The sequence below is a fragment of the Daktulosphaira vitifoliae genome, unplaced genomic scaffold (genome assembly GCF_025091365.1).
Source record: "Daktulosphaira vitifoliae isolate Bord-2020 unplaced genomic scaffold, ASM2509136v1 Scaffold_1, whole genome shotgun sequence".
Classification (NCBI taxonomy): Eukaryota; Metazoa; Arthropoda; class Insecta; order Hemiptera; family Phylloxeridae; genus Daktulosphaira; species Daktulosphaira vitifoliae.
The window spans coordinates 3,830,551-3,846,708 of record NW_026099572.1 but is presented as its reverse complement, the minus strand read 5'-3'; the positions used below and the strand labels follow the sequence as shown (position 1 = coordinate 3,846,708).

General features: G+C 24.0%; 3 protein-coding genes across 3 annotated transcripts in view; all 3 read left to right on the top strand.

Moving 5' to 3' along the window:
• Positions 1-11,593, top strand: part of LOC126896380 (uncharacterized) — a 15,204-nt gene extending 3,611 nt beyond the window's left edge. Inside the window, exons 2-8 of the mRNA XM_050669103.1 lie at positions 1,077-1,148; positions 1,479-2,229; positions 2,368-2,446; positions 6,469-6,568; positions 7,476-7,595; positions 10,837-10,995; positions 11,064-11,593. Of these exons, the coding sequence (XP_050525060.1) occupies positions 1,497-2,229; positions 2,368-2,446; positions 6,469-6,568; positions 7,476-7,595; positions 10,837-10,995; positions 11,064-11,132 (1,260 nt within the window). The 5' untranslated portion in view covers positions 1,077-1,148; positions 1,479-1,496 and the 3' untranslated portion in view covers positions 11,133-11,593. The remainder of the gene's footprint in view (positions 1-1,076; positions 1,149-1,478; positions 2,230-2,367; positions 2,447-6,468; positions 6,569-7,475; positions 7,596-10,836; positions 10,996-11,063) is intronic.
• Positions 11,594-12,263: 670 nt separating this feature from the next.
• Positions 12,264-14,310, top strand: LOC126896005 (uncharacterized). Its single transcript, XM_050668400.1, has 2 exons — positions 12,264-13,399; positions 13,487-14,310. Exons 1-2 carry the CDS (start codon positions 12,862-12,864, stop codon positions 14,308-14,310), a joined length of 1,362 nt encoding a protein of 453 aa, XP_050524357.1. The 5' UTR covers positions 12,264-12,861.
• On the top strand, positions 14,267-15,444 carry LOC126896389 (uncharacterized). The gene is made up of 2 exons (XM_050669132.1): positions 14,267-15,272; positions 15,333-15,444. The coding sequence occupies exons 1-2, from the start codon at positions 14,580-14,582 to the stop codon at positions 15,396-15,398; spliced, it is 759 nt and encodes a 252-aa protein (XP_050525089.1). The 5' UTR covers positions 14,267-14,579; the 3' UTR covers positions 15,399-15,444.
• The last annotated feature ends 714 nt before the right edge of the window (positions 15,445-16,158 follow it).

The following is a 16,158-nucleotide window of genomic DNA, read 5'->3' as shown; positions in this document are numbered from 1 at the left end:
GAAAAAAAAAAAAAAAAAAAAAAAAAAAAAAAACACATCTTAGTAAAACCAATACCTTCTCAGCTTCGCATCGAAGCTAAAAACACATCATAGTAAAACCAATACCTTCTCAGCTTCGCATCGAAACTAAAAATGGTTCATCGAAAAGAAAAAGTAATAAGCACGAAATTTATTGAAAATTTTTTTTTATGGTATTATTGAACAAAAAATTGGGATTCCCATTATTATTAATTAAAATTTAATTATTTTTAATTAAAGTTAAGGTTTTAACACTGAAGAGATGAAAAAATTATTTAACTACATATTATTGTAGAGATTTATAATTTGATCAATTTTATCCTTAAAAACAATTTTTCATTTTTAATAGGTTCTGAGAAAATGAGTGTCATATTCTTAAATGATCACTCTGTAAAAATTGAATGAAAAAGTTCAGAGGCATCTTCGATGAGTTAAGACTTAAGTTTAGATGATTTAGACTCGCAAGTTAATATTAGAGAGTGTACGTTATGAATTTTTTATGAAAACATCGTTGGGCACATCAATAATAAATATTATACATAGAATTAATTGTTTTTTTTTTAATAATTAGGATATCGATACTTTTTTAAGTAATATTAGTAAAAGCAAAAGCATATTGACATCATTCGATGGAATAATCCCATAATCTACTGTGTTGGTTCTTTAATAGAGATTCATTAATTTGATACTAATAGTTTATGTTTTAATATTAAAATTTTTTGTATAAGAAAATGTATTTAAGCCAATTTACTGGAAGAATTAGAGTAGTGCACTTTACAATTTTTTTTAATTTCAAAATTGTAATTAGTGACGAAAATATATTTAAATAAAATAAATTTATAAAAATATCAGAAATTAATTAAAAATTAATTCCAGAAAAAGATCTTCAAGTTTTCTCAAATAATAATAAAAAAACATTTATTTTATTTTGCCAGTAAATAAGATACAACCATTAACCACCAGGTGTTAGTGATTTTTACCAGGTGGCTCTACTGTCACCCACATTGTATATAAATATAAGCTTAGCTATGATAGGTACTTATTCAAAAAATTTACAGGGTAGTCTGTGTTTGGTTTTACTTATCAAAAGGTGTAGCTTGATAAAAGAAAATTAACTATACAGTGGTAAGGTAATAAATAATTAAAAATTATTATTTTTACTGTAAATTATTTAATTTTATACATTTTTTATGTAGTTGAAAAAGGTATTTTGACACTATAGTTCAAATTTCACTTTTTTAATGAAAAAATTTATTTTATAACAATGCATTTATTGAGGAACATTGAATTTTTAGCGTTTGTGTTGTAAACAAACAATTTTATTTTATTATTTCAGTTTTATGCAGCACAAAAAAAAAATCATATATTATTTAAATCAATTTTTTCATTTAATTTAAAATGTATAAAACTGATGTAGTGATGTATTTTATTAAAAAAATTACAGTACATTTGTTTTGCAGAAATTTTGAAAAGAAATAATGATGGAAATAAACAAATATGAAAACTGGATTTTTAACATGCGATTGGCAAAATTTCTTGGTTACTATTATATTCTAAATCCAAAAACTGATGGAAGTCTTAAATTTTATTATTTTCTGGTGAAACTGGGTATTATTTACATTGTAGCAATATCAACGTGCTTTATCTTTGGACTGTACCACTGGAAAAATGACATAAATCAATTTACATTACAGCTTGCTATATTACAGAATATGCTCTTTGCTATCTACAGATTTTATATAATTATGAAGGATTCTGAAATTATTTGGGATATCTTAAAAATAACTAATCTTGAGTTTTTATCTATTGAAAATTATAATAAGAATATTTTGAACATATGGCGAGCCATATCAATAAAATACACCTATTTGATTACAATATTAACTTTTTATGTAATGATAGTTTGGTCTTTATGTGGATATGTTTTTAATAATAGTTATGTAACTGCAAAAAATCATGATGGTTCATACAGCAGTTATCATTTGAATGTTTACAATTTGTATTTTTTCGTTTCAGCAGATACATATAATACATATTTTCCAATTTTTCACTTAATCGAAACTTTATATGCTTTTGTATACTGTTTATTTGCTTTACCAGCAGATATAACTTTAATATCAGTATGTCTATCAGTAGTAGGTCAATTAGAAGTGATTAATGATAGCTTTGAAAATGTTGGACTATTGTACCAAGAAAATGTATTACAACAAAGTAACTATTTTAAAAACTATCAAATTAATTTAATTAATAAATATTAATATATATATATATATATATTAATATTCATAAGTTAGATAATTATTATTTATAAAAATCTGTATTTCTTTACTATTAAATTATTTTTAACAGGTATTAATGTTAAGGAATTTCAGAATAAAATTAAATTGGAATTCAAAAATATTATTTACAACAGTCAAAATGTTATTAGGTAGGTTTTATACATTTTTAAGTTTCAAAAATTGATAACCTTAAAGTCGAATATTTCCTTTTATTTTAAATATTTAAAAAACTAATCTTCTATCAACTTACTGGATATTTGTTTTATGCTCCGCTTATATTTTAGAGTATTATTATCTGAAAAATCTATTATTAGACATTATTTTTATACCTAATATAATAATGAGGGAACTAACTCATACATAATTCTTAGTTGTTCCTAAGTCAATTCACCGATTAAATTATAGGTAAATAAATGATTGATAATTGGCTCGTACGTATCCGTATAGATATCTGATAGTGATTAAAATCATTATCATTAAAAGCTCTTTGATACAGATCTGTAGATAGTGTTTAATTTTTAGATGATATTGTTGGATTATTTCAAAAGCAACATTAACTCCTATTTCCTTAATAATATCCTGTTTACAAGTTAATAATTATAATTACATATTATAGTAATCAAATTAAATATGAAATTGATATTTAATATTTTTTATTGTAATTATACGAAGAAATTTTATAACATTTTAAGTAGTTGTTCATTTTAGTACCTCTATGACAAACGTATGTGTGACCGAGTTGGTAACGCGGCAATGCTTGATGCGAACTGTCTCGGGTTCGAAACTCTGCCATGAGCGACTTCATTTGCTGAGCGAGAGATCAATTCAGTAATTGGAGTCGCCATCCCTCTCTCTGGGGACGAACTAACACTGGTACTGCGTGAAGGGTTCCCGAATTTTTTTTGCATTAAAGTTTTTAATTAATTTGTATAAGTATTAGGGTTGAACTTATTTTCAAAATTTGACTTATTCATTATAGTGATAGCGTAGTATATCATATAAACTCCACAGTTATAAGCATCAACTTGTTTTAGTATGTTTTTAACTTTACATTGAATCAATGATATTAGAGGAATTGATTTTTTAACATAAGTACAATGTTAACCCTCTGTATGATTTTTGGAACTTTTGCTGGTTGTATTTTGAATCTTCAGTACGATTCATTGGGTTCATTATATAACACTCTTTAAGTTCATAATTAATTACTGCAATAATTTAATGATTTTATGATAAAACTGAATAAGATATCATATATACTACGGTAGCTAATCATTAAAGCTTCTATAAATTCTACACAACATTGTCGCTCATTTCTAGTAAAAATCGTGTTGTTAAAAGTGTCATCAACATATTTTCTTATTTAAAACTTATCAGTCACTTTATTAGCTTCATAGCCAATAAGCTGTTGTTCAATTTTTCTCCAAATTAACCTTTATGAATCGCACTTACTAACTTATCACAATTATATTAAGTCAGAATAAAAGAATTTGCATAACATGATACACTATCTATATTAGCAAAGCTAATAATTTGTTGAGAAATATTTATTTTACTTATATTTATTATATTTTTCTCAATATTTTTTTCGCAATTGATACATCTGAATGATCATTTTTATCGGTAATGCTCATTTAAGGATATCATTTAACGAATGATATTTTTGAAGCATTTACACATTTTGTTTATAGAAATTTAAGCGGAACATATAACCGACATATGTGAAATTATCAAGGGTAGCACGAATAATTTCCATGAGTTATTTGTTATGATTAATAACTGAGTGTCCACTTGACTTGAGAATATGGCTTATATTATTATTTATGAAACATATTGAACCACTTTTACCATTGTCATGCACTTTATTGATCTTACATGCCTCTGTGAATACTTCAATATTATTAAAATCAGAATTTGTAGTTCTAGTTTCTTGGAAAAATAGTATATTTGAATAAAATTATATTTTATCATCAAGAATATTTTCAATATATTAGCTTCGATGCGATGCTGAAAAGGTATTAATGATTTTTTTTTTTTTATCAGCTCTCACCGGACTGATTTCTTTCAACGATACGTCAAACGATCACAAATCAATCTAATCAAAGACATTATCCTCAAAAATTGAAAAAATTCCATCGTTCCCCGTAAATGGGGGAAACCTCCAAAAAAATTACAAATTTAAAAATTGCTAATTTTCGAAATTTTTTCAATTTTTTTTACTAAAAACTGCCGTAACATTTTCGAAAAATAAAAAGAATAGAAACAATCTTTTTTTTTCATAGATGCATAAAGTTTATAGATACAAAAACTGACCCTATAGCTGCCTACAAGAGAGAATTCAAAATGGTAATTTTTTCACAAAAAATTAATTTTTCAATTAACTTTTGAAAGTGTTTTTTCAATAATACGTCAAATGATTACAATTTGTATTTAGTTGATGATATTATCCTCAAAAATTGAAAAAAGTTCCTTTTATCAAATAAAATTGATTAACCAGGTTTCTCCATACAGACAATTAAAATCATTCATTTCTAAAATGTTTAAAGTATTGTAAGTACCAGTTTATAATATTCCAAATTTATTTGTAATAAGTGGCTATATAAATTATTTCTAAAAAAAATGATTTTTAGTTTTACTGAATTTAACAATGAATTTTTACAATTACAATTAAATTTTATAATACGCTCAATTGAGTAAATTTTTTTACAACATTTTGATTGTTTTTTTTTAGTTAAAGTAAATCATTAAAATTAATTAAGTTCTGAATATTTCAATTATAGAATCTTTTTAAACACCAACATTTATTTAAAAATGATTGCTGTGATATCTATTTCAGTGATCTATTACATTAAAAATGCAAACAAATTTTGAGCTTCTGATAAATTTACTGTAAATAGTAATTATAAAATTTATTTACTGCATATTAATCTTAACAATACAATTTTTTTAATTCTCATAAAATTTTCTATTTAATAATGTTATTTTCAAACTTGCAAGTTGAGCATTGAAGTAACAAAATATACTACTTTATCATTTTTTATTATTTCTCCCGAAAAATTACAATATTAAATTATTAAATATTAATTTTATTCTATGTTTAATTGTTATAATAAATATTTATTCAAAAATTATACTTCTAAATCTATGAACTACTCAGAATATAATTAAAGAAATTGGATTGATGTTGCTTTTGTAATTATACACCAATTTCTTAAAATTAAACACACTACAGATTTGCGTCGAATCGTTTCTTATGACTTTGATTATCACAGTCAGATATCTATATTTGTCCCAACTATTCCACGTCCATACTGTGCCGTGACCCCACTGTGCTATCATTTTTTTTAATAGCAACATAAATATTTAACTAGTTTACAAAATAGAAAATGATCAAATTAAGCAAATTACGGGTCATTTAAACATTTTTAAAGCATGACGGTAGGAAGAATACTAATGAGAAATCTCTACAGTCATAACTACACAAAAACACTCATTTTATTATTATTATTAATAAAAATCTTACTTTGTCAAATTTTGAGGTACGCACTATTAAATAGTATAAGTGGCAATACTAGTAGTATATTTATGGCATGTAACGTGGATATATTATAATTAGAAATAAGTTAGAAAATTTATATGTCAATGAAATTTAGCGAAAATCAGATTTAATACAGTAGGACTTTACATAGATTATAAATGCTGAATACATTTTTTTGCAGTTAAAAAATTGGCGCAAATTACATACATATAATTGATATCTAATAATGACGAAAATTACCATCCCTCATACAAATATTTGAGAATTCAGTCAAGTGATTGTACAAACTTATCGTACATAAAAATTGGAAACTGTATCGAATTTGTAAACGATTTATGCAGAATATTTGTATATAATCTCATCTGAATATCGAATAAGACCTAAAAATTACAAAATTTCCTTTAAAATATTTACTAATAAGTGGAAACTCTATATAATATAGGTATAATAATATTTTTGATATTTTATTTTGCTTAGAATTATAGCAATTTAAAATTTGTAACTTAATTTGTGTTTCTTCATTAACGAGCAATAAGAAATTATTATAAATAAATAATTCGCATAAATGAAAGATGCTATATTTATAAAGGCAATAATAAATATATAAGTGGTTATAATATTTTTGTATTTTTTTAGAAAAATGAAGCAATTTTATGATACATTCCGACAAATAATTTTGATCCAAATTGTAGTAACATTTATTAACTTGGTACTTTTTTCATACACCGGAATGTTGGTAAGAAGTAATGCTTGTAAAGCAATAGTAACTTTTTGATTTATGTTTAATAAATAAATTAAATATTTGTTACAGTAATTAAATTTAATATGAAATTGATATTGAATAATTTAATATTGTAATTTTTAACAGAAAATTATAATAATTTATAAAGTTTTTGTATACAGGATTATTATTGTAATATTAGCCACTCTTCTAATACAAAATCCTCATAAAATTTTCTATTTAATAAACTAAAAAAAAGTTTAAATTTCAACATTTTTAAGTTATTCAAAATTTTTTATATTAACTTTCATGAAAATCTTAAAAGACCAACAAATATGTTAAACGTGACATTTTGAATCGAATTTTTCCTAGATTATTTTTAACATATTGAAAATCAAAATCAATTTTTATATTTAAATACTCGTATTTACTAAATAGTAACAATCTCAAAAAAATAGGTGATAGAAAAAATCTAATTTCAGATTTTAAATCAGCGCAAATTTTTGGGTTAGTAAAGTATATTTTCGTGTATGAAGTAAAAATGTTTCATTTCAATGATACAGTTTTTCTGCTTGATTCAGTATAAGAACAAATTTTATACTCCCATTATTTATGAAGATAATTGTACACACTTTAAATAAATTATTTTTATTAAAAAAAATTGTCAATTTTTATTTAAGTAAATTTAAAGAATGCAGTCGTTTTGGAATATATCCAAAAATTGTGTTAAAAAAAAATAATTATAAAATCCGTGGGTGTTCTTTTCCAAACATTTCTTGTACTTAGGTTTTCCATTGGTTTATGATAAAAATCATACTTGGTAAAAGAATATTTTAGTTAGTGTACTCTATTAAAATTTTAATAGAATTAATGTTACATAATAATGACAATGAAATAATAACATTTTTTTGTAATTCATTAGCACATCACTAATGGCGGAATGGTCAATTCAATACAGACTGTTAAACTTATTTCAGCATTTGTATTTTTCATTTTTCAATTATTCATATTTTGCTTCATTTTTGGGATTATAAATGACAGGGTAAGTAGTTTATTAAAATAATAAAATAATAATAATTTTAAGCATTAATCTGAAAATAATTTTTATTTGTGATAAAAAATCACGTTATTTTATTTGTATATATTTATAAAGAATACTTCTAGCGGCTAAAATCACGGGAATTAAACATAGTAACAAAGAAAAAACTGTCAACGTTTTTTTCTATTCATTGTAGTTGTTTAATAACTCGACTTATCAATAGGCCATGTTTCTAATTAAGAATTTTTGTTTTTTTTTATTAAGGCATCCTTGTGTGCAAATTAATTAATATCACTTCTCTGCAATTGTTCAATAAACTCTATTTAAATTGACTTAAAATTTCATCTTCTACAAATATAAATATATACAAATTTGTATGTGAAATTGATTACACGTTTCATTACTTAACTTAAAATTTTTCTACTTTGCAGTACCATATTTTCAAAATCGTTAGGTTAATGTTTGTTATATCATTATTGTTGTTTAAATGAATTCTCAAATCATATGTTAAATATTAACATTTTTTTAATAATGAACAAAATCTTACAGAGGAACACTCTATTTGACTTAAATTCATGATTTAAAAAAATAAACTAAATTTAATTGTCATAGGTTTATAATTTATAATTTAATTTTTTCAAATGTTATATACTTGTATGTGNAATTGGGATAGGTTTATAATTTATAATTTAATTTTTTCAAATGTTATATACTTGTATGTGACATTTGTAGAGCCGTAATAATTGGTTTGATTATCTACTACGTGTACGATCAAAGATGTAAGTATCAAAGATGTAGGTACACATTTTTCTCAGTTATAAACAATTCTAATTTTAAATTGACATATTTTTTTCAAATATTACCTAATTCATTCTTAGCAAAGATGATTTAAACTAAATGATATATTGTTGTCTCAGCGCTGTGTAACTATCTACATTTTTATTACAAACAATATTTAAATAAAATTGTTTTTATTTGAAGTAAACAAGGGAAAGTGTTGAACATCTCTTTATTTAACGTACATAAATATAATTGACTGATTGAAATATTTAATAATAAATTACAGTCAAATTAAGTTATGAAGCTATTATTATCGAATTTCAATATTAATAATAAGTATTAAAAGTATTAATCAGTAAATTATAACTGTCTAAAAATGTTGTAGTGCAATATTATCTAGACATCACGAAATTAACGAAGTTGAAATTTTAAAATCATCCCATAGATTTATACATAACATAACTATTTAATCTCGCACAGAAGATTTTATGAGAAGTTCCTGTTTTCAACAACACCTTACATGGCGTTTGGTGTACCAAATATATTACGGAGTACTTTACAGAAGTGAGGTGTACAGGAATTTTTCAAAATGGTGTCACAATATATATAGTGTGATTTAATAAGGATACTAACCCCAATTTTTCATAAAAATTTACAAATTAAAATTTAATTAATATTTAAAAATTATAGAAAATAGTATGTTTATTGTAAGATGTTTATTTTTTATATGAATGTTTATTGTTTATTGTATTTCTAATGGAAGATTTTAGGGATAATTTTTGAAAGTTTAATAAGAACCTATTATTATTTTTCTTTAATTAAATAAACTATGGTCTAAATAATGTTTTGACTTATCGATAACGAGATTTTTTAAATTAATTTTTGTGATAAAGCATTTCAAGATTAAGTAAATTTGAGGAGCGGTGTAGTGTTTAGCGACACTCTATTTTTACTATCATGCAGACAAAAATTCATCTACGTTGTGCACTCCGCACGTCAATAAATAAAAATTATAACAACACAAAAAGTAATTATACAAAATTGGTTAGGCATTATTTGTCTTATAATTTGATATTTACAATGGTTATAAAAATTTATCAAATTTTAATCTATACATTTTTATAAAGAAAATCATTATTTAACAAAAAAATGGGGTGTATCATTCTTAAAAATGTACACTATATAATTTGATTACCTTTTTTTTTCACATCGTTAACTCCCACTGTATGAGGAAAAATAGACTGATTAAAAAAAAAATGTGTGTCGGATATAAGGGATAATTATAAAGTATTTATAAAAAAAAAATTTTTGTTGATCTATACATTTTTGAAAAAGTTATGGCAATTTATAGTTGAAAATATAAAATCAAAAATTTGAACACAAAATAGTATGTTTTTAACTACGGCAGCTATTTGCGTTTAGAAAATAAGTAGTCGGGATAATTTATTTTTAAATTTATAGTTCATAATATAAGCTTTAATTTAATATATGTTTAAAATTTACAAATTAAAATTAAAATTTTTAATTAATTTTTTTGATAAAGCATGTAAAATTTACTAATTAAAATATGATTAAATTTTAAAAATTATAGCAAATTGTAAAAAAAAATTATTTCTAATGGAAGATTTTAGTACGTAATATAAGCTTTAATTTAATATTTAATGTTTAAGGAATGCAGTATTTTCGGAACATTTTCAAAAATTTAATTTTTGTGCAAAAGTTGCTATTTTGAATCCACTTTGTGGACACGTAAAGAGTAGATTTAAAAAAAATATACACGTAAATAGAGAACGAATTACCTAAGGTATTTATAAAAAAAAATGTTTGATTTGATTCATTAACTTTTCAAAATTTTAAGGAAAAAAGTTTAAAAAATTTCAAAATTTACCATTTTTAAAAATTGTAATTTTTTGGCGAATTTACACCTTATACGGAGAACGGAAAATTTTTTTCAATTATTGAGGGCAGTCTTCAACTAGACACATGTTTGATCTCTTATGTATCGTTGAGAAATTGGTGAGAGCTGAAAAAAAGTGGCAACAGGAAAAGTAAAATAAAATAAATTATATATTTTTATAGTTTATAGTGAAGTTGATTTTATGTGCATTACATTAGCTAAATAACGGTAAAATACATAGATACGATTTGTGATCTTTTGACGTATCGTTAAAATAAATCGGTTTGGTAAGAGTTGAGAATAAGTGGTAACAGACACAAAAAAAAAAAAAAAAAAAATAAATATACACATCATAGTAAAATTAATACCTTCTCAGCTTCCCATCGATGCTAAAATATAGGTTACATTTGAAAATCAAAAATTATTACTGTAACACTATTATATTTGAAAATATTACCTAAATAAAATACGAAAACTTATGTGGCCTCTGGCAAAAATAGTAGTTTTTAAAAAGAGATTTTAAAACATTAATAAATTAATTATTATTTGATTTTTTTTTTTTTTTAGAAAGATTCAATGCTATTTGGAATTTATTACTCAAATTGGATAGAAATGAACTTAGAAAGTAAAAAGCTTGTTTTACTAACTATGAATATGAATAATGCTCATCAATTAAAAATGAAAATAACTAGATATAAAACCATTGATTTAATTATGTTTGTAGGTGTAAGTTATAAAAATCATTTTACAATTAAAAAATTTTAGCATTATTATTTCACTATATAAATTTTCAGGTTTTAAAAACATGTTATTCGGTACTTTCAGTATTAAGGAATACACAGCTAAGCAACAACCAAATTTAAACAATGAATACAAAATATTAAAAATATAATAAATACAAATGAAAATTTAAACGTATAAAAAAGCTAGTTAAAAACATATACTTTTTTTTAAATTGTGTATATTTAGTAAGAAGATATAAAATAAGTCGCGGGGGTTGATCCAAAATGGTCTATGTGATTGTTCTGTAAAAATTACTTTTTTTGCTATTTAGGCTATGCATTTTAACGCACTTTTTTCTAGCTAGTAAGGAGTTCAATACGATAAAAATCAAAAAATTTATTCAGTAAATAATTTCTATATAACTTTAAAATATCACTTTGGAAAACCTTAGATAGCACCGTATTTAATTTTATTAATTTAAAAACAAAAAGTTATTATTTATAGTCAAAAACTAGGAACAAATTTTTCTTTTCAGTAATATACTTTTTTATTTTTTGGTAAAAAGATTTAAGATTTTATTTTTAGTTTTTGTGCTAAAAGATTCTCACCCAGAACTATTTAGTTCCAAGATTATTTTTATCAATATTATTTGATTTTAAATTGAATAATAATAAGGTGAAAAATATTCGAAAATATTGAAATTTGCTCCATTGGAAAATTACATATTTACACATAGAACCTTTTGGATTAAAATCCGCAAATGGTTTTAGTAGATTTAGTATTGTGTAAGAACTCACAAATTTTTTTTATAGCAAATAATTTGCCCGGCCTTATAAAAATGATAAAAGGCTAGCTTATAAATATTAGAGTTGACTGTGGATCCTTTATCAATACATTATTTGGAGATCTCAAAGTTACATATTCTTACATATTCACGGATCACTTTTTGATGACTTATTTTTAACGGTTATTATATATTAAATAAAAACAAATTAGGAGTAGTTCATAAGTCTATTACCAAGACCCGACATAACATTATTGTTATGATGTACATTAGGGTGCCACTTATTCATACATGATGATTTTTTTTTGTAATTCTTATGAGCGCCGGTCAAAATTTTATTAGAAATACCTTAAATATAAATCATGTAAAGTTTCAGCCCATTTGAACAACTTTAACACGTGCCGATTTGAGCTTAAAGTTTTGTGTAAATTCGTAAAATCCATTATTTTGACATATAGTCGTTACAATTTTCATTTTACAAAAAATTTTATAGAACAATACAAAACACGTTTTAAAAAAATGGTCTCTTAATATTTTTTTGTAAAGTGAACTCATTCTCGGAAAAATAACAAAATATGTGCGATTTCGCGTTTTATAGAATAAACACAACTTTAGTGTTGTATAGTTTTTTTTTTTTTTTATAGCCTTTATTAAAATGTGTTGTATAGTTATATTTTTAATACAGTTTCTTATTTATAAACGACAATAAAATTTTTGTTATTATTATGAACATCATTTTAAGTTTAAGTTAAAATTTATAAATGTCACTTTTATCACATATACTGACTCATAAAATAGTAATCTCGGGAATCGTTGAATTGTCTAAGTACGATAATAATCATACATGTGCAATATTCGATTCTTTTATTTTACATTTACCGTGTACCTCTAACGTTATCTAAATGGAACTTTTTTGATCCAATAAAGTAATTGTAAATAGAATCATTACCATTTATTGAACATTATTTCTCTTGAAGTCATACTTATTGTTGTCTAGTTAGGTTTAAGAGTTGTTTGTAAATCAGTAAAAGTATTTTTATTTTAAGTTTTTTTGGGGGGGGGGTTTTATTATTTAATTAATTAAAATGCCACTTCGTGAAAAATTTTTTATAATCGGCCATATGGAACATCAAATCACGGGAAGTAAATTACCATCTAGAGGAGATTGTTTAAAAGTTTTAATGTATAATATGAGATTTACAAAATTAAATTTAAACGAAAGTGCTGCTCTAGTTATAGAAGAATGTTTAGTTTTTTGGAAGAAAGCTCGAATACCGACTCAAGAACCTCATAAATGTAAAGACAAGTTGAAAAAGTTGTATGAGGAATGGAGATCATTAACAAAAAATGCCAAAAAAATTTCTGAAAATTTAAGACAAAAAGAAAATATGTTTTTAGAAAAAATCAATGATTTATTTGATATAGCCCACCAAAACGCACTCGAATTGATTAAAATTGAAGAAGATAGGCTATTTTTAAATAAACAAAGAGAAAAAGGACGTCCAGGTTCAATGTTGGGAGTAGATAGAAAACTAAGTGGGATTGAAAAACGAAAATTTACTCGTGAAGAAAAGATTAACACTAGGCGTGAAAAGTATTTAAATACGCCGTCTACGTCAACTGGTAAACTCAATTAAATTAATAAAACATACAATTTTTAATTTTTTAACTTAAGACAGTAAAACTAAAAATCAATACTATATTTCACAGGAATTATACATTATTCAGATTTTGATGAATGCGATATTCATGTAAAATTAAATGAAGAAAAAAACATTCAAAATATTAGAGACGGTATAATTGATGATTTTGAGTCAGTAATGGAGTTTGAAAATGAAGAAAAAATTCCAAATTCTGAAGTTGATACAGTTGTAAAACCTAAACGAGCTCGTAAAGAAATTTTAACGCCACGATTAGCTGCAGTACTTGATAAGTGTAAAATAAGTGAGAGAGATACGGTCCATTTACTTACAGCTTTTTTGGATGCAGTTTCATTAGATTCAGCTGATTATATAATTAATCGTACATCTATCCGTAAAGCAAGAGATGATTATCGAAGAACTTACTATGAAAAGGTAAGAAAAAATTATTTAAGTATAGAAAAAGATGTTGTAACAATACATTGGGACACAAAATTATTAAGTAACATTATTGGACAAAAAGTCGATAGATTAGCAGTAATTGCAACGTCCCATGCAGTTGACAAACTTTTAGGAGTACCAGAAATACCCGCTGGAACTGGTTTAGAAATATGCTCCGCTATTTATGAAGTTATTGATAGCTGGGGATTGATAAATAATATCCAAGCGTTTGTTTTTGATACAACAGCATCTAATACTGGGAAATTTAATGGTGCTTGTTCCTTATTAGAAAGGAAAATTGAACGAGATATATTATTTTTCGGTTGTCGTCATTATATATACGAAATAATATTATCANAACGAGATATATTATTTTTCGGTTGTCGTCATCATATATACGAAATAATATTATCAACAGTTTTTACGATTTGTAAAGTAAGCGTCCTGACATGACCTGATATTGCGCTATTTAAAAAATTTAAAAATCAGTGAGATACCATTATAAAAACTGATTTTTCTGCTGAAATTTCTCATGCTAGAGTTCGACATATTTTAAATAATGATATTGATGAAATTTTAAAGTTTTGTTTTGATAGACTTAATTTATCGTTTACGCGAGATGATTATAAAGAATTTCTTATTTTAATTATTATTTTTTTGGGGGGTGTCCCTCCAGAAGGAATAAAATTTAAAAACCAGGAGCATACCATTTAGCACGTTGGATGGCTAAAGGTATATACGGCCTAAAAATTTTCTTATTTAGAAATCAGTTTAAGTTAACTAAACTTGAGGAAAATTCTCTCGCAGAACTTAATTGCTTTATTATAAAATGTTACGCTGTGAACTGGTTTACTGCCTCAAACAGTGAAATGGCTCCTTTAAATGACATCAGATTTTTAAGAAAATTGCATGAATATTCTAAAACGAATAAAGATATTTCTGAAGCTACAATTAGAAAATTTTTAAATCATTTATATTATTTGAATGAAGAATGTTTATCTTTTACATTATTCGATCAAAGAGTAGACGATGATACAAAATTGAAAATGGCTAAAAAATTATGTGAAGACATCTTCGATGAAGAAGATGAAATAGAAGAAGAGATTGAGACCCCCAAAAAACTAATTTTAAAAAAAGGTGACATTCCATTTATTTTTAATGATGACGATAAAACTATTTTAGTTAAACTTATTAGTAAAAAATCTCTAAAGATGTTTAAAAGATTCAATATAAATAGTGATTTTTTAAAAACTCATCCCAACACGTGGAATAATTCAGCTAATTATAAATATGGCGAGGAAAAAATTAAAAACCTTAAAGTTGTCAACGATGCAGCAGAAAGAGGAATTAAACTTATTGAGGAATTTGATCATAAAATTACAAAAAATGAAGAGCAAAAACAATTTCTTCTGCAGGTAAATAACATTAGTTAATAGTTTTGATAATAAATAATGCTATTTATTTTTAATTTTTAGACTATACAAGATTATCGTGAAAAATATCCGAATCCATCTCTAAATGTTCTTAAAAAAAACCTCTGATTTTTTTTATTTAATATTATTTATTTTTTATTTTTTTAATTTTACATAAGTCCATGTTATTTTACAGACATGAAGTATGTTTTATAATAATAAAATAAGAATCAATTTTTTTTAAAAATATTTATTTTTTTATAAAATTGAAATTAATTTATTATAGTCTATTATAATTTTTGTTACAATAATATGATAAAAGAGTATTCTATAATACGCGAAATCGCACATATTTTGTTATTTTTCCGAGAATAAGTTCACTTTACAAAAAAATATTAAGAGATCATTTTTTTAAAACGTGTTTTGTACTACATTTATTGTTCTATAAATTTTTTTGTAAAATGAAAATTGTAACGACTATATGTCAAAATAACGGATTTTACGAATTTACACAAAACTTTAAGCTCAAATCGGCACGTGTTAAAGTTGTTCAAATGGGCTGAAACTTTACATGATTTATATTTAAAGTATTTCTAATAAAATTTTGACCGGCGCTCATAAGAATTACAGATGTTAAAAATAAGTGGCACCCTAATGTACATACTAGTCATTATACAGAGTGTTCAAAAAGTAAGAAAAAGTCAATTGTTACGAACACTAACAATAAAGAAACCATTTTCATTACTTACTAAACACTCTATATATTAGTTATAGAATCAAATGTAGACCGTTTATACGAGTTTTTACACAATTCTAAGAAAAATATTTAATAATGTACTAATAAAATTTTATGTAAAATTATATAATGGCATTGTAAAATAATATGTAA